Source organism: Ascaphus truei, chromosome 8, assembly GCF_040206685.1.
Source record: "Ascaphus truei isolate aAscTru1 chromosome 8, aAscTru1.hap1, whole genome shotgun sequence".
NCBI lineage: Eukaryota > Metazoa > Chordata > Amphibia > Anura > Ascaphidae > Ascaphus > Ascaphus truei.
Genome location: NC_134490.1, coordinates 74,683,252 through 74,702,554, shown reverse-complemented (window position 1 = coordinate 74,702,554; position 19,303 = coordinate 74,683,252). Strand labels below are relative to the sequence as shown.

The following is a 19,303-nucleotide window of genomic DNA, read 5'->3' as shown; positions in this document are numbered from 1 at the left end:
ACCCACTGTCCATGAGTGCAATGCAAAAGGGATTTTTTTGGATGTAGGATCTTTCATCCATTTTGTGTATATGCCTTCCGTATTGCCCAGCTTTTCAGCAAGGCCTGGAATAAAGAAGTGCAGAGCCAGTAAACCTGCTCACAGACAGCCATTTAAACCTTTGTGGTGTCATGAGTGTGATGTTGGTCACTTGCTGTGCAAGGTGAAGTTGAAAGTGGCTACAACCAGACACCAAAAAAGTTATGGTGATTAAAAAAGTGGGGGGGAAAACCCCTCAACCGTGGAGTGCACAGCAAATAAAAATACCACTTGTGAGCACGTTCACATTTCTGAAACATTCACTTTTGGCTCCCTACCTGTGGAACTTCCTCCCCCTCCCCTTTCCCATCCTCTCCCCCCCCCCCACCACCCCACCAGAATTCAGCAAGCCCCATCCCTTTCCATCTTCAAGACACGTCTGAAATCTCATATCCTCAGCCAAGTGTTTGGCTAATTAAAGCCAGTGGCTACTTCTCATACAGTACTCCTGATGCACTCACAGCCCCCTCAAATATGTTCTATACTGAAGATTTCTCCTATTATTTTCTGTAAAACTCCCATTATTCCATTGGGATTGTAAGCTCTCTGGGCAGGGGCCCTCTAATAACTATTGTTTAACTTCCTGTTTAATGCACTTGTGAAACTTTGTATATTCTTGTCTTGCTACTTCTGTAAAGCATTGCGTACTGTACTGTACATCTGTGGCGCTATATAAATAAATACATACATACTTATCATCATCATTTATTTTTTTAAGTAAATACAGGCCTCCACTTAAGGGGGCATCACAATAATTTACAGTCAGTTTGAGAATAATTACAATTAAATACAATTATTTTGTTACACAAGAGTCACCATACCAACCATTGGCCAGCAATTATTGAGGTAAAGTTGTTGAAATATGCACCCCAAAATTATCCAATCACTGTAGACATCTGCAATGAAAATACATTTCAATGCACAATTCCGAAGCAACTCACCACACGTCAGCTGTTTCTCTTTCATGGAACGAAATGCCAGGCCTCGGACACTGCTTGGATGCCCACAAATGGTTTCCTCGGCAATGCGAACTGAAGCATTTCTAGCCCAGTGCAAGATCCATTTAAGATTGCAGTCGCAGATGAGGGAATCAGAGTTGAAAAATCTACGTATAAGAGATGTAGATATGCTAAATTCAGAAATAGAAAAAGTAGCACAGGGAAAGATTGTACAGTAACTTTATTGGAACAAAATGGACGAGTCAAGGCCCCCTGGTGTTTTGTTCAATGGGAACTCTTCATACTCTGCCTAAAAGTCACTTTAATTTGTCTGTATTGGTATTTAATAAAGGAGAAAAGATTGGTTGTGAATACTAAAGGCTGTTTTTAAGGATCACTTTACTATATACTTATAGTAATAAGTAAGCGCTATAGTGTGACATCATGATGTAAACATATTTTTGCCAACAGGGTTTCTTCATTTGGGTTTTAGACAGGACCACCAACAGGGTGGGGGAGTACAGGGACACCTGTTCCAGCCCAGTGGCAGTGGGGAGCCTGCCCCAGTGGTCCAAATTCAAAAGTTGGCCCCTACTGGAAATCGGGCCCTATTTTCCCTCTCAGCTGCTTGGTTGGTGTCCCCCTCTTTTGCCACAGGGTAGGGCCTGATGGACCATGCCTTCCTGCTCTACAGGTAGGGCCCAGAGAGGTGAGAGGGTGGAGGAAGTCTGAGGGAAGTGGAGTTTGAGAGAAGAGGAGGAGAGTGAGAGTGGGAGAGAGTGGAGGGTGGGTGAGAGTCAGAGGAAGTGGAGTGAGAGAAGGAGGGGTGAGAGAGAAGGTGGGAGAGACAAAGAGGGTAGAGGGTGTAGGAGAGATGGGAGTGGGTGTGACAGAAAGGAGGGAGTGGTCAGAAAGAGAAATGGAGAGAGGAAGAGGTGTGGGCGTGAGACAGTGGGCAAGAGTGAGAGGGCTGTAAGAGAGAGTGGGACTCACAGGGCTGCCGACGGGGAGAGAAGACAACTCCCCCCACTCAACAACCGGCCCTGGGTGGTAACTCTAGTACTGGGCCCTGGGAAAGCTGTTCATGCATTGAAAATCAAAAAGCAAACAACTGTCCATTATTTAAGCAATAATGCAATTAATGAGGGAGAGAGCAGGTGCTTAAAATATTTATGTTTGGGTATATTTGTGAGTTTTTTACGGATCCTATCTCTATCTTCATATTTCATCAATTTGGGAGAAAGCGAGATCTAAAACACATTAATATGTTTAAATTCCACAAAGACATTAGGTTTGTTTTTTTTTTGTTTTTTTTACAAATGTCCAAAAAGTATTTAGAGATCTGTACACCCCCTGTTTTGTGCAAAGGAAGATGGAGCTATTTGACGATTCATTAAGACAAGTTACAGTGGGTACTTTCAATACATCTGCTTTTAGAACAACGTGATTCTGCATTAGATTAATAACTCATCCTCACTCCTTAAAAAGTACCTAAGTCTATGCCTAACTCTATTGTGTAGGGTCAGCACAAAATCAGCACAAATTCTTGGCAGAGTATTTTAAAGAAAGCTTTTGTAACATTTACTTAAATTGCTAATCATGAGGTTTAGTTGAAACTGGTTGGGTATAAAATTCCATGCAATAAAAAAAAGTTATATAGCGTACCAAAATGTCACAATATAATGTCGTAGGAAGAATGCTATAAACGACTTGCTCATGCAGTCTGCAAAAGTAAAATTAGCTGTACTCACATAACCTTTAGAGATGAAAGTTCTTGGAAGAGTTCCGGGCTAAGAGTTGAAAAGATATTTCCTGATAAATTTCTAAAAAGAAAGAAGCAAAAACTACAGCTTCAACTTTTCTTTTCTGAAGTGTATATAATAATACGGACATGAACTTCTGACAATACATTTTTGCAAAACATACTGGACACCTAACAAGCTCCTATTGAACCCCCAAAATAACAGGCACTGTACCGTGTATGAGTTGCACTGAGCTCTGTCTGTGTTTTATGTTCTGTCTCTGGTTTTAAATACATTTTTGCAGCCAAATAAAAATGATTGCGAATCGGTTGACCGACCTGAATCTGGTTGTCCCGACTGTAGGTTTTTTTATTTCTGGTATGTAAAATCCACAATTTGAGAAAACTCCTTAAAACAGTTTTTTTTTTAAACTTAATTGTTTTATCATTATTATTAAGGTCAATTTACTGTGTTATTATACAGAACAAAAAGAGCATGGGCAAATAATTCACCTACTGTAACAACAGGGCTGAAACAATCTCAAATACTTGTTATTTTCCAAGTATTTTTCTCAATTCCATTGCCATATTGTGCAGCCTTAGGACATTAACCTCGAGGGTGGAAGGAACTGCCCATGAAAGATGTAACCACAGACTTTCACTTGGCTTCAAAATGCAACAATCTGGATTTAAGCAAACACGGAGAAGTAAATAAAGTCCCCTTCTGTTCTCTCTGGAATGCTTTGAGGAATTACTAATTAATCAGCTGATTTAAGCTCTAATTAATGCAAGTGAAGTCCAAATAAAGCAAGTCTATTACTATGCTGTTCTATTTTTCTATTAAATGTGACATGTCTATCAACATTGTTGACAAACAAAAGGTTACTGGGGTTCGGAGAATGAGTGGAAGGATGAGTCAGAATAGGAACATACTGTATGCAGAACACCCTATCCCATTACTTTCATAAATGGGGTACTTTGCTGCTTGAAATATGGTCCATGGCATAGAGAGCACAAAGGTAAATGTGTGTTTGCATACACGTATAGTAGCTGGTGCTTCATTAGAATATAATTGGTTTCCCGCTTCTACCACTTTAATTAGCAATTACAGCCCGTATAGTAAAACAAAGGTGGTTTGATTTATTTTTTTGTGGATACAATAGCTAATTATTTCATGTTATTACAAAAATATATGCAGGTAAATGATGGCACGTGCATGTGTACGCGTATAGTACTGGTTGTAAATAATCATTCTCATTAACAACACTAGTGTACGGAAAATGTAATCTATGAAACTGGGTAAGATACACAACAATGAATTCATAGTCTTAGTGTACTCACAGTTTATGTAGATTGTTCAGGCCTAGGAACATTTCTGGGGATAAACAGCCAATCCTGTTATTGGATAGATTACTGCAAACAAAAGAGATATCGGGCCATGCTTAAAGAATTGCTTTTTGAAAACGAATTGAAAGAGTGCTTAGCGTCACAAAAATAAATGTCTCGCCTGAAGTCATTAGCGGTGTGTGATTGGGTGAGGGAGACACCTCCCATTCAGGATTGGTTGGCGGTGGTACCTTGCCCTCGTAACAGGTCAGGAATATAGTCCTCTCTAGTAGTCAGTCTGATATCGAATGGATTTTATGTGCGAGGAGTTTTGTGATTTGTTTTGCTATATTAGAGCGACGTGTAACAAACACCATTACGGCTGGAGAAAGGATCATGGCAATTTGAAACGTTGCTGTTTGCTATTATGTCTCCTGGTGTCCAATAAACTGCACTTTTTGCTATATTGGAGATGTGGACTATTTTTATTTTTGTGAGTAGTGGTATATGTTGGTATTACTCTTTGAAAAAGCGCTATTCCAGTGCGAAACGCGTCAGAGGTACATCCTTGTGCCACCATGTTGTGCACCCATAATAAATATTTTTTTTAGTTTATCTGCTTAGCCTCGGATTATTCATTTCTGGACCAGCTGTGCTCAGATCTCCCCATGTGGACTATCGCCTGTATATGTTGGTATATTCGTGTTGTTACATTTGGGGTGTGTCATGCTCATGCATATCAATGCATTAGGAATTGTTTGCGTCTTGTTGCATTTGTTATTATGCCACCAAAAACTTGGACAACTTTGACACATTTATGACTCACCAAAGTGACGCATGTTTGTAATTGAATAACACTTTTGTGTGATACAGACAACATCCAAACTCTGGTCTTTAACGCCTGCCCCTATGGCAATTTTTTTCTTTGTGAAAAAGAAGTTGGCTGATGCACACCGCACAACACGTAGAAATGTGTTTTATACATTTATACATTGGAGCACAGAGACTGTAAGGAATCGGGGAGCACGTCCCCCACGGCTTGCTCTATCCTTACCTGCCGCTCCGCACACTCCCGCGCAGCTTACAGCACGCGCGCGCCCACGGAGGGATTTCAACTACTCCACGAAGCTTAGCTCAGGCCCCCGGTTGCGATGCACGGCTGCTTCGCACGGAACGCACACATGACGTGCATACACCTCTCCCCAGCTGCGTGTCAACCCTCATCGTCACTCCCACCTGTCTCCTGCACCTTCCAGCCTAACCCTGCTTCGCAGGGGCCGCACCTTTGCTCCACCCCCGTCTCATTGGTCACGCTTCCCCATATATGCTCAGCCGTGAGCTGAGCATAGTTCCTTGTAGCCTTGCTGTTCCCACGTGCCTGTTCATTGTTGCGTATACCTTGCCTTGCCTAATCTTGTTCTGCTGTTTGATCTCCTGTGTACCGACCCGGCTTGACTTTGGACTCTGCTTCTCTGGACTACCGACTCCGGCTTGCCTCTGACCTTCCGTACCTCTCCATTCCTGACTATGGCACCCGGATATCGACTACTCTCCTGGCTACGACCTCCGACCCCGGCAAGTATCAAGACTATTCTCACTTCTCCAATCCTGACCCGGCGACCTTGATTATCCACTCTCCAGACGTGCCCCCATTGCTGTGGGTGGCGTATTATATACTTTCCCATCTCAGTACTGGGGTCCCGCCTTGTTCGTGGTGAGCACAAGCGTTACAGAGACGCATTAAAGCAGCAGAACAGGCTGCATTGCGGTTTTTAAAAAAAATGATAGCATTGAAGCAGGGGGTCTCTGGAGCTGAACTGTGTTGATTTCAGTGATGCTTACCGCCATAGGACGTGCCGGTATCTATGCAGCCAGTGAACAGTTTTCCTAACATATTGGCGGCTTCAAAATGTCCAGCGTCACGTGGGCCAATAGGAAGCTGTGACGTCATCTGTTGCAGCTTCCTATTGGCCAGCATGACCGAGACATTTAACCTGCACAGGGATACCTGCCCCACTACTGAGGTAAGTATCTCTGGAAGCAGGGGATCCCCAGGGCTGAAATTAACACAGTTCAGCTCCACAGACCCCCTGCTTCAAACATGTAACTAAAAAAAACATTCAAACACAATGTAGCCTGTTCTGCAGCTTTAGGGGCCTATGCAGAGAGCAGCGAATTTTCGAAATTCGCCATTTTTTGGAGATAATCGCGCAGAAAACAGCAGAAAATGGAGATTTCCGAAAATCGCGCCAATTTTTCATTTCTATTTGTAAAACTCGCCTCGCGGCTGGCGAGAACCGCAATCTCGCCAGTTTAAAATATATCCGTATGCAGAGAGGCGCGAACGGCATCTAGCGGCTGTTCGCGCCAATAAAATGGCGCGATTGTCTCCGTTTTGCCTCGCCAAAAAAAACTGGCGCTCGCGGCCATTGCAAAGGGAAAAAAAAAGGCGCGAATTTGTTTTTACATGTTTCCGAAGCGCGCATCTCGCCAATTTAAACTCGCCAGACGCATCCATGTTAAACATAGCAGAATTCGCACTTTTCTGCATATGGAGATTAAAACTCTCCAAAAAAGCTCCTTTTTATGAAATTCGCCATTTTTAAAATTCGCTGCTCTCTGCATGAGGCCCTTAACTTGCTATTCTTCTGTGATTCTGTTGTATAATAAAATCTTTACCCTTTATACAGTACTTACTGTAGCCTCCAAAGTGTGTGTGCTCGGATTTTATCACAAACATATCATATCAATTCAGTTCTGTGGGGATATGTTTTGCCGTTTTCAATTAGTTCTACATTTTGCAGCACAGTTTGCGTTCAGTAAGCCTCAATATTAATTTTGTAATCATGTTATTACAACAGTTTCATTGGTTACCAATCAATACTGCTTGTATTCAATTTATCTTATTGCCCATTGTATTTTTAGCTTTTCATGAGTTGGCCCAAGTTTATTCAAATTCTGTAATTCAACAGAAATGACGTGAATCCTTGATGCAAAAAGGACTTAGGCGTGCTTGTAAACAGCAGACTTAAACTAGTGCCCAGTGTCAGTCAGCAGCTGAAAAGGCAAATATAATCTTAACTTATATAAATGATATAATGTTATTTTATATTTACATTAAATGAGGAATGGATGGAAGAAAAGTAAGGGAAATGATGCCACTCTATAAAGCATTAGTAAGACCACACCTTGAATATGGAGTACAGTTTTGGGCTCCACTCCTTAAAAAAGACATTAGGGAACTAGAAAATGCACAGAGAAGAGCCACCAAATTAATAAAGGGGGTGGAAAATCTGATTTATGAGGAGAGGCTAGCTAAATTCGATTTATTTACATTAGAACAGGTGTGTAAGAGGGGATATGATAACTATATACAAATATATTTGGGGACAATACAAGGAGCTTTCAAAAGAAATATTCATCCCACGGGCAGTACAAAGGACACTGTTCCTCAAATTTAAGGTTGGAGAAAATGAGATTTCACCAGCAACAAAGGAGAGGGTTCTTTGCAGTAATGGAAGTTAAAATGTGGAACTAATTACCCACGGAGACTGTGATGGCAGATACAACAGATTTTTTTTTTTTTTAAATTGGACATTTTTTTAGAAAAGGTATACAGTGATATACCAAATAAGTCTTATTATGTCATTCTTCAATTTGAGTGTTTGTTATACTTTTTGCTGTCAAAATGTACTGACCTAATTTGCACCAAAAATGCCCACAGCATCAAAGTAGGTTACATATTTTTTTCATTAGAATAAGATTTTAAGCCCTAATTTATGTTCACATCATTGTTCAATTGTTTGACCAATTAGGGTGTTTTGTATACATTCAGTATAGTTGTTTTTATCTTTTCAACTTAATAGCATGTATTTCGGATTTATTACATCATCTTTAGGTATAATACTTTCATTAAATACAGTATGATATTTCAATTGTAAGTAACATGCTATTTCAATAAACAATTAGTCAGAGTAAAAAAATGTATGTAACCAAAAGGGGAGGTGGAGGGGAGGTGAAGGGGGGGGGGGTGGAGGGGAGGTGAAGGGGGGGGGTGGAGGGGAGGTGAAGGGGGGGTGGAGGGGAGGTGAAGGGGGGGGGTGGAGGGGAGGTGAAGGGGGGGAGGGGAGGCAAAGGGGGGGGGAGGTGAAGGGCGGGGGAGGGGAGGTGAAGGGGGAGGGGGAGGGGAGGTGGGTTGGAGGTGTGGGGGGGAGGGAGGAGGGGGTGGGAGGAGTGGTGGGGTGGTGCAGGGGGGCATATGTATTGTCATAAAATATGTATCCGCCGCCCGCCCGACCGCTTGGTCCCCCGATGGCTGGGGCCTCTCACCCCCAGGTTTGTCCCCCGATGGCTGGGGCCTCTCCCCCTCAGGTTTGTCCCCCGATGGCTCGGGCCGCTCCAACCCCCCCCCCCCCCCGGTTCCACGATGGCTCAGCCGGCCGACGGAGGCGTGTGCACGCGGTGGCAGGAAGCGCCATGTGTGTTCCTGCCCTCAGGCAGGAGGCTGCGGGGGTGAGGTAGGGGTGACATAATTTATGTATTAATGGGCGCTCCCTCGGCCACCCGCTCCCCCGCTTGCTCCCGGGCGGTTGAGGCGGGACGCGCCTGGCGCAGGGGTGTGAGGCGGTGGTCCGGCGGCAGGGGTATGAGGCGCAGGGGTGTTTGGCGGCTGGGGTATGAGGCGCAGGGGTGTGAGGCGGGAGGCGCAGGAGGCAGCAAGGGTATGAGGCGTAGGGGTGTGAGGCGGTGTTTTTTACTGACTTACCTGGGCGGGAGGTGGCGGCGGCGGCTGGTGCACATTGTGTGGTAGGCAGTCTTGGAGAGGAGCACGTGGTGTGAGGGTGGTGTGTGTGTAAGAGTGGGTCAGACTGTTAGACCACACCGGCCAATGAGAGCCGTGGGGGGGCGGGCGTGCCAGGGACCAATCAGATTGGGCCGAGGCGGAGTGACGGGCCAAAGGTCCAATGTGATTGCCCCTAGACACAGGGACATACGATTTCAAAAATATATATATAGAAGATGATATACCGATAAAGCAGAATGAACAGAGTTTTGATGTAAGCCGGCGGATCGCAAACTGGGGGGTGCAAGATTTTTCAGGGGGGGGGGGGCGCGGGTGGTTGCAGAGTTCCCATGCTCTTCCCAAAGGCATTTAAATTAAATGCCGAGGGACCGCGCGAGACCTCTGCAACCTCTACTTACCGAGATTCAGCCAGCTTCAGGACGCGTGACCATGGCAACGCAGCGTCAAATGATGGCGTGGGGTCATGTGACATCACGGTTGCCCTGGTAACGTGACGTCAAATGACACCGCGAGTCACATGACGTCACTTGACGCCGCGCAAGTTAAGGAGCAGGTAAGGCATGGGGGGCGCCGCAAAAAAAGTTTGCATGCCCCTGATGTAAGCAACCATAACACTTTGTTTCCAAATGTTAATCACATGTTAATCAAAGGTCAGCCAATAATGCTCTTGTAAAGCAGTATTTGATTGAAGCTGTTGCTAATATTTTAGGCTTTGTTTTCTGTGTTATACACCGTAATTAAGCATTCTACTGCACTCACATAAATTACAGCTAAAATAAAAATGTCCTGTTAAAAGCCTACTGTAAGTATGGAGAGGCATTGTGAGTCTTTTTTTCGGAGGCGTTGGCCATTATTCCAATTAATAATACACATTAGTTATGTAGCCAAGTGCTTAACCACACAAGAACGGAGATTGCCAAAAAGACAGGTGGTAGTGTTACTTCGATAATAGAAGTACACTTTAGAAACACATTCAGAAACTGTTTATAGCTGTGATCCAACCCTGAAAGGCCAGGTGTTTTTATGTAGGTCAGAAATCCTGTAGTGTCTTTTTCCTCAATGAAGAGAAGCTAGAAATAAATGGATGTTGATTAAGAAGATTATATAATGCGGCTTAAAAATATAAGAAACTGGTAAGGACCTAATAAGACCTAATAGTGACATGATGATGCAATCTAGTATTTGTTAAGATAAAATGCTCATGAGTATGATTGCATGTGTAACGGGGTTTCCCCCACCCGGTGGGAGATTTGGCTGTTACTACATTTGTGGTCCATGATACCTGCTGGTAACAGGAGGGCTGAGCTGTCCGCCGATGGAAGTGGGGACACAGGTTCAGGTTTCTGGGGTACATTACCCACATGGTTCTCTAGCAGTGCAGTGCCTCCATCTGCTGTAGGCTCCAGATAGGTGAAGATGATCTCCTACCGTAGAACTATCACCTCTCTCCCCTAGTAAAATCACACACTAGGCGGGAGTATAACAACAGGACCGGTTTATTGTCTCTCTCTCTGTACAGCACAGTACACGGCAGGGTTCTGCCCAATGCAGCAACTGTCAGTTACTCACTGAAGGATGGTCCCTGGACCTTCACTACAAGCCAAGGGCACCCGCAGCAGTCCCAGCTCTTCCCTGCCCCTCTAGCAAGGGCAGAGGTATGGTACACACTCACTCTCCCCCGGAGGGAAGAGGACCGAAGAAGGCCCAATAATCAGGCTCTTGGCTGTGTGACCTGCCCCTCTCAAGTGGGTAGAGGCACTGCTAAATTTAGGGTGGCACTGCCCTTAAGTACATTTAGGAGGAGGTCACCAGGTCTGTTCCATGATTGGACATGCTCAGGCTGGATGTCACCGCCTCCTACTGTCACTAAAGTGCAGCTCCAGTGAGTGGGGAAAACCCAAATTGACTACAGCAGCCTGATTGTACCAGGACTTACTGCCAGGACTAGGGCAGGTTAGTAGCCAAAGATGGCAAGGCTACACATGTCTTTCACAGTGCCACGGACGGCACACCTGTAAGCACGTGACTTGTATATGTGTCGGGGCTTAATACACATATTGCTCCCTTGCTGACCCACTTTTCACCCCACAGAGTCCCTCAAATGAGTAATATCTCCTCTCAATCCGTTACAAATATCACATTAATATCACATTGACGCTTCCTCCACCACAAATTAATGTCAAGTTGTACTTACAGGGCTTTTGGTCCCTGTTTACTAAGAAAAATGTGCAACTAACACACAAAAATTTGTTGAAGTAAAATGTGTCTTCAAAAGTGCATAGTTCAATTACAGCCCAAAAGACAATACTTATTACATTTTAGGTTTAATGTACACAAATTAGTACAGTGCTTAATTACAGTAAATATGGTTGCAAGAAACATACAGTACAATATATTCAGTTTAATAAAATAAAAATGAGAAAAATAGAAAATCTAACTTACTTTACCGCATAATATTTATCAGATTCCTCGAAGGGTCTATTCTCGGGTTGAAAATATGAGATTTCATGTGTCGAAGTGCCTGAAGTGCCTGTCTGAGCCACTGATTGAGCCACCTGTGCTTAAGCAGGGATATCCTGAAAACCTGACCTGTTGATGGCACTTTAGGACTGGCGTTGGCCACCCGTGCGTTACACCCCTCCAGACGCACTAAAGGCCCTATTTTAGGGTTTGGATAGGAGTAACACCAAGATTAGTGCGGCGTTAAACAACATAGCTTTAAGTCCACGCGTTAATCTTAACGGATTTTAGAAGATATGCAATGCTATGATAAAGACTCGTTTGCATATGATTTGAACGTCGTTATCACTAACGTCTGCTATAGTTAATGCTATGCTCTTTGTGGGAGTAAAACATGGCTTCGCATTATATTATCATCCTCTGAATACACCATTCGTCTTAACATGACATTAAGTTAGGTTAACGCCACATGAAGTGACATTAAGTTAGGTTAACGCCACATGAAGTGACATTAAGTTAGGTTAACGCCACATGAAGTGACATTAAGTTAGGTTAACGCCACATGAAGTGACATTAAGTTAGGTTAACGCCACATGAAGTGACATTAAGTTAGGTTAACGCCACATGACGTGACATTAAGTTAGGTTAACGCCACATGACGTGACATTAAGTTAGGTTAACGCCACATGAAGTGACATTAAGTTAGGTTAACGCCACATGACGTGACATTAAGTTAGGTTAACGCCACATGACGTGACATTAAGTTAGGTTAACGCCACATGACGTGACATTAAGTTAGGTTAACGCCACATGACGTGACATTAAGTTAGGTTAACGCCACATGACGTGACATTAAGTTAGGTTAACGCCACATGACGTGACTTAGCAGAGGTGTGTGGATCCACGCCGGGGAGTTCATTGCACATCATTGTGTGTGTAACGTTCAAATAAATTGCTATCGATCCTTTTTTTTGTATTGTTATGCTACACATTTGTATTATTTTAACAGGTCTTGTGCATTTCAACAGATCATTAAAAAAATAAGATCAATGACAGCCTAACATGCAGAAATTGACACAGTATTGTTATGATATCTCTAATGTAATTACTCCAATCAGCAAATCACTCATGACCCAGACATATAAGCAGTGTTAAGCCATAGCACACCTTGGACCATATTTATTAAACAGAGCTAAGCCATAAGGTACCTTTCAGATCATTAACCTAACAGCAAAACATGTGAAATCGTATATTTAAAAAATAAAAAATAAATCAGTTCTGTAGTGTCAGATAATAGGGACTGTTTTCTTATTTTTTTATTATTCAACTCTTAATTACATTTTAATGAGTTATAAAGCGCACTTAAAAAAAAAATATATATTTTTTTGTTTTAATATATGCAGCGCTTGATTACCTTAATTGAAAACTAATTACCTAAGCTGATGATCAATAAGTTTTCCCACGATTTATAAGCAAAGATCCTGCTTCCTGGGGTTCACTAAATGGTCGCCTTTCCGTTTCAATCAATCCTTCAGTCAATGTAACTTGGCAGCTACGATGTATTATTATATTACTAAGGTAACATTATCTAGTGCAGGGATGCTCAAACTTTTTTGTCTGCGCCCCATGCCTCCTCTCCTCCCCTGCTCACGCCCCCCCCCCCCTTACTTTTTCTCCGGTATCATCTGACCCGCGACATCATTTGACTCCGTGTTGCCACGATAACGTGTCGCCTGAAGATGGGTAGAGGGTGGGTATAGTGGGCATGGGGTGGGTAGTTAGGCCTCCCTTGTGGGTAGCGGGGGAGTGTGGGTTAACCCCTTAATTACTATAGCGGTTATTAACCGCTAAGGTGATTAAGGGGTTAGGGGCCATTAGATTGTATTTTTTCTTGTATTCTTTCTGGCAACGGAGGACATGCCCTGAAGTATGCTGACGAGGACACCCTTCATGATAGCAGGGGTAAGTAGAACATTTTATTTATGGTCACCCTAATAAAAAAGCATGAAGGCCAAAAATACACAATAATAAAAGTTATACACAAGCACCAAAACCCCCCAATTCAAGAAATAAAAGCACTAGCCAATCAATCAATTTAATAAATAAAAGCACTAGCCTACCAATCAATTTAATAAATAAAAGCATTAACCAAGAAAACAATTCATTTTAAACACTAGCAAACAAAAAACACAATAATAAAAGTTATACACAAGCACCTAAACACCTCAATTCAAGAAATAAAATAAAAAATAAAAAATAACCAATTTAATAAATAAAAGCACTAACCAACAAAACAATGAATGAATTTAAAACAGTAGCCAACAAAACAAATAATTAATTTAAAATGCTAACCAATCCTAAAATGTACTAAAAACAAGCCATCCAAATTCCAAACAATTGAATCCAAACAATAACGGGGCCTCAATCTCGGGAAGCAGGGGGTCCCCGGACCTGAAATCAATGCTCGTCTACACTATACACACCCTCTACTCATCTACACTAGATATTAGCCAATTGGGGTGTTTAGGTGCTTGTGTATAACTTTTATTATTATTGTGTATTTTTGGACTTCATGCTTTTTTATTAGGGTGGCCATTGACTGCTATAGTGGCTTATCATGCCCATATTATATGGGTATGATATACCACTATGCCAATCAATGGGTAGAGGGTGGGTATAGTGGGCCAGGGGTGGGTAGTTAGGCCTCCCGGGTGGGTAGCAGGGGAGAGTGGGTTAACCCCTTAATTACTATAGCGGTTAGTTATTAATTGCTAAGGTGATTAAGGGGTTAAGGGCCATTATATTGTATTTTTTCTTGTATTCTTTCTGGCAACAGAGGACATGGACCTGGAGTATGCTGATGAGGGCGCCTTTCATGATAGCAGGGGTAAGTAGAAAGTTTTATTTACTTTATCTGGATAATAGTTATTTTGCCCATTACTGTACTGTATGTGTTGGGGGGTATGGGGGTGTATTTATTTCAATGTATGGCACATTTTTTTCCCCACAGGATTGGTACCGCAGGCCAGCAGGGACCACCCCAAGAAACCCGAGGGCCCCCAGACACCCATGGGGACCATCCGAGGGCCCCCAGACATTCGCGGGGACCCCCCGAGGGCCCCCAGACACCCACAGGGACCACCGAATGACAACACAGGGACCATCCGAGGGCCCCCAGACACCCTAGGGCTCCCGAACAACCTCAGAGATCACCCAAGGGCCCCCAGACACCTGTGGGGACCACCTGAGCGCCCCCAGACACCAGCAGGAACCACCTGAGGGCCCCCACACACTTGCGGGGACCACACGAGGGCCCCCAGACACCAGTGGGGACCAAACGAGGGCCCCAAGACACATGTGGGGATCACCCGAGGACACCCACGGCCTCTGGCATCAATCATGTGGGGGTAGAGGAGGTGGGTATTAGTGTTTATTGTGGGTAGCGGGGGTGGGTGAAGGGGGTATTTGGCCCTTGGTGGGTAGCGGGAGGGGTTAACCCCTTCATTGCCTTAGCGGTTAGCCGCTAAGGTAATGAAGTTGCCTGTAAAGGCATTTTTATTGCATGGGATTCATGCCGTGATTCTCCGATGCTGATATTAATGGGTATCAGCTCCGGAGACCCCCGGCATCAATCCGATGCAGAAAAAAAGCATTATTTTTCTAAGTCCTCTCTCGACACTTTTCTGCAGGTTCTCACCAGCCTCATGCCTTGGGTGAGGATTTCGGGAGAAACTCGCCATTCTAGAGCCGCGATTCGCCTCAAAAACCTAATTGCGGCTACTAGAATTGCACGAGTTTCAGAACCTGCCGATAAGTGACTTATCGCCGCTCACCCAGCGGGTTTTTTTTTTTGACGGCTGTAAAATTTGGCGATTCATTCCTTTATCGCCCACTTATCGAAGCTTACAGAATCGCAGTAGGCATTTTGGCCGATTAGTGCTCGATAAGTGGCTTATAAACGCTTATAGCAAAAGCCCCTCAGTATCTTAAAACGCATTAAAAATGACATTGAGTTGACTAATAAAAAAATTTATAGCAGGTTTTTGCACGTCCACAGCAGTGCAAGATCTGTGCAACACTTTCCTGTTTTTGATAAATTGCTGCCAATGTTCCCAGCAGTTTGAGCTGCAAACTGTAACAATAGATAATGTTACCTTAGTAATATCAAGATAAATTGTGGCTGCTGAGTTACGACTGTATTATTGATTGAAACTGAAAGGCTGCCATAATATTCGGCACACAATCAGGATTTGTACAGATGTACTGTATGACAAGGGCACCAAACAATTGCCATCTTAGGTAAGACTGTAGAATTATACATTGTCACATGCTTTACATATACAAATGAAAAAAGAAGAAAGCAGGGGGTGGGTGTAGTATTGCTGTTTTAAACAAGCTGGAATGTATCCTATAGCTTAGCACCACTTAATAAATATTGCCTCTCATGTCTTACTCACTTGAACAAGCCTTAAACCAGATGCTTAATACAGTAACAAATTCTGGTAAAAGTGTGATAAAATTATTTTTGAAAATCTTCCTCCAAACCCATATTTCCAGTGGCAGATATCCCATTAGGCTGATAGGCCCGGGCATAGGGCGGACGAATTTGGGGGCGCTTGCCAACCGCTCGTACGCATGAGCGATCGGCACTTGATGAACGCTCGTGGGCATGTGCGATCGGCGCTTGCCAAGCACCGATCACGCATGCGCGCCCGGAAATGTGATGTCACATGGTGTCGCATTGCCATGACAATGGAACAAAATGGCGCGGCGCTAGAGGAGGGCGGCACCAGGTAAGCAATTTTTTTTAATCCAACACTGCATATTTCAGGATGTGAACCTTCTGGTGAATCGAATGTTAGAGCGAATAGTGGTGGCCGGCGTTATTGCATACATTCGAACGAAAGCAGGTGAATGTCCCGTTTGGGAACGCAGCCATGAATATTCGTACACGCGAATAAACGCCACATTTGGGGCACAGGCAAATTATTTGCACATCTCTACCTGTGCGTGCAAAACACTTTCAGAATTTGATGCTGAGATGCATCTTCCAAAATATCAGTGTTCTTAGTAATAATGTAACGGCAAAGACACGTGTGGCGATGTATCAACGTAGAGACAGGGCTCATCAGGGTTTGTTTTGACGTATGGCTCAGTTTTTTGCTTGCCGTGCGCCTATGTCACGTCAAATTCTACGCATTTCACAAAGGCTTCTTCAGTAAACGCGTAGAATCTGACGTTTGAGGGCCACTGAATGCTGACTTTGGAAAGTGCTGGCAGACTGCAGAAGCTGACTATCCAGGGAAGATCCTTCCGCCCTCACTCGAGTCGTCACAGGACGTGACGTAGGCGTGACGTACGCGGAAGTGGACGAGGGAGCAGTACAAACGGCGTGTACTTCATGTGCACCAGCGGCTCTCTCCCATGAATTGTTCCTCATTACAGCATGTGAGTGTAATATCTATATGTTAATGATTTGCAATAGACTTTTCTTAAGCATACTACACTATTGTGCGCTCTTTTCTTTGTTCTATCTCCTGGGAGGGATATAAAAGGATCCTACCACATATACAACACACCACTTAAGGATCACCCTCTACTACAGCCATCCACGTGAGGGTCCCTGTAAAGAGCTCCTATCAGAGAGAGATGGGTCTCTGATATGCCTTCTATTAACAGAAGCAATATGTGAGTGAAACCTGACACACCATTGTTTGGATTCACATTTGTATTATTGTCTACACCATTATATTTCTTTCACTTCTCCACATGTTCATCTGAGATCTGCAGCGCTCCCCTAACCTGGAAGACATTGTTTTACTTTTTGGACCTGGACAGTCCATACTAAGGGTGTAGAGCTGCTGCATTTATTTTATTTTTCACTTTATTCTCCCCTTATTTACACTATTCACCTGTGGTGAGAGTCATTGTCACTTGTATTATATGTTTAGTATATTTTTAGGATTTATTCACTGTTTTGGGGTGAAATCACGAATATAGACACTTGTCATTATTATTTCACTAGAAGGCGCCCGGTTCCACTTTTTCTGCTTTGCGTTAAATGTAAGAAAGTGTTTTTTTTACATTTAATGCAAATTTTTAGCCAGAAACATTTACTTCACCTCAGAGCTGACAGATTTCCTTGATGTAAATACAAGATACAAATGTAATCCGTGGAGATGCAGAATTAGCCTGAGCCTCACGTAACTCCTCCCTAACTCTGACTTTTGACATTCCACAAATCTCAAACTGACACAAGACTTGGAGCAAAAAGTCTGTGATACATTGATGCAAGACCCTAATACAATCACCCGGATAGTTTTTGGGGCTTGATACGTAGCCACGGTGTATTTATGTGTGTGCGGATGGAGAAGGAGCATTGTTGGTGAAACTGGTTTGTGACGTTAGGGATAAATGAGTCACTTATTTGAGTAGGTGGGTTTGGGTTCTGAGCTTACAGGGGCTGCGTGTGTTTGTACATATCTATTGGTAAACAATTGTTTGGAGGTTTGTGACCCCTCCTCCCTGGTTTTAAGCTCACTCATCCCACTTTTAAATGGCAACTGTGCACCAGTGAAGGACTAGTCCATTAAGATATTTCCCACTCCATTGGAGAGGTTATTAGCGCTTTTTCAGGTAGTGTTAGGTCTTGCAATTGAGGGGATACCTTGGTGTGGTGTGCAAGCTTAGAATGCTTTGGCCAAAGAATTGAAGTAAATGACCCTCACCAATGAAAAGATGAACAGATAACTATTTGCCTATATGATTTGTCATGTTGAATGTAGCACTGAGGCTTTTTATATTTTGTTATATACATGAGGTCACAATCCCAGTAGCGCTCCTTCTGACGCAGATATATATGGTAGTGGTGGGTTCGGGTTGTGAGCTGGCAGGGTTGTGTGTGTCCCTCATTTCAGTAGTATCAGGTTTTTTCCTTTTTTTTTTTTTCAAAAACCCGTCAACCTGAAAGAAACCGTAAAATGTGCACTTACTTCCCAGTCATTCCGAGGGCGTTCAAGCCATTGTATATTTAGGATTATGTTAAATATTCCAGTAAAAAGGAACACATTGTAAAAGTCTTGGGATGCATTTTCCCCACAATCTCAGTATGATTTCATGTAGACTGGGCACCGGACACAAGTAAAGGACCGTATCTCCCCTTTTATTGAACAAAATATATTTCTTAGCTTTTTTTAAAACATAGTCTTGCTTCTCATTTGTATTTAATTGGTTAGCTAGTTCGTGTTGTCTGTTTCCCCCCTCCTCCCCTCGCATTACCATTGGAACACCCCCAGATCTGCTCCTATTTGTCATTCCTTTGTAAGGAGTAATAATAGGGCTTTGACGTTGCCAGTCAAGCCGTTGAGAAGGAGAGCACTGATATTATGCCTTTATTCCTTAGTGACTCTGACCATGTTATCAACATGAAGATGTTGGGACCAAAAAGACTTACAGTGATAACAGCTGAGCTTGGAATCTCTCAGAAACCACACGGAAACCACAGGGCAGATAGATGTATAAAGGCAGGGCCGTCTTAACGCATGGGCACGCTGGGCAGTTGCCCGGGGGGCCCACGAGCATAGGGGCCCCATGCTAATCTATGCACAGACCAGAATTTAACACTGATTTTCCGATCACCCGACTCAACATTCAAATCTCCTGCTAACTCGGTAGAAGGAGAGAAATTACGACTTGTAGCAGAGAGTTGGCAGGGCCCAGTGCACTGCTTTGCCCGGGGGCCTATAATGCTGTTAAGATGGCCCTGTATAAAGGGTGGCATTCTCTGAGTTCATAAGCTTCTCTAACTTCTTATCTATATTAATTGAATTCCTCAAGCCTGAGGAAAGGGTCACAGCCCCAGAGACGATGCATTTTTTTTTAGTATAGGTCTCTGTTGCAGGGTACATGCAACCACACACGCGGGTGGTCTTGATAAGGATTATTTATTGAACCTTA

At 43.4% G+C, this 19,303-nt stretch overlaps 1 protein-coding gene across 3 annotated transcripts in view; it reads right to left on the bottom strand.

The window, feature by feature from the left end:
• ADGRA1 (adhesion G protein-coupled receptor A1) overlaps positions 1–19,303 on the bottom strand; it is a 692,353-nt gene that overhangs the window by 537,152 nt on the left and 135,898 nt on the right. For all 3 annotated transcript variants that reach the window (XM_075612706.1, XM_075612707.1, XM_075612705.1), the window contains 3 exons: positions 4,099–4,170; positions 2,768–2,839; positions 1,020–1,183 (listed from right to left, as the gene is read on the bottom strand). In XM_075612706.1, coding sequence (XP_075468821.1) covers positions 1,020–1,183; positions 2,768–2,839; positions 4,099–4,170 — 308 coding nt within the window. The remainder of the gene's footprint in view (positions 1–1,019; positions 1,184–2,767; positions 2,840–4,098; positions 4,171–19,303) is intronic.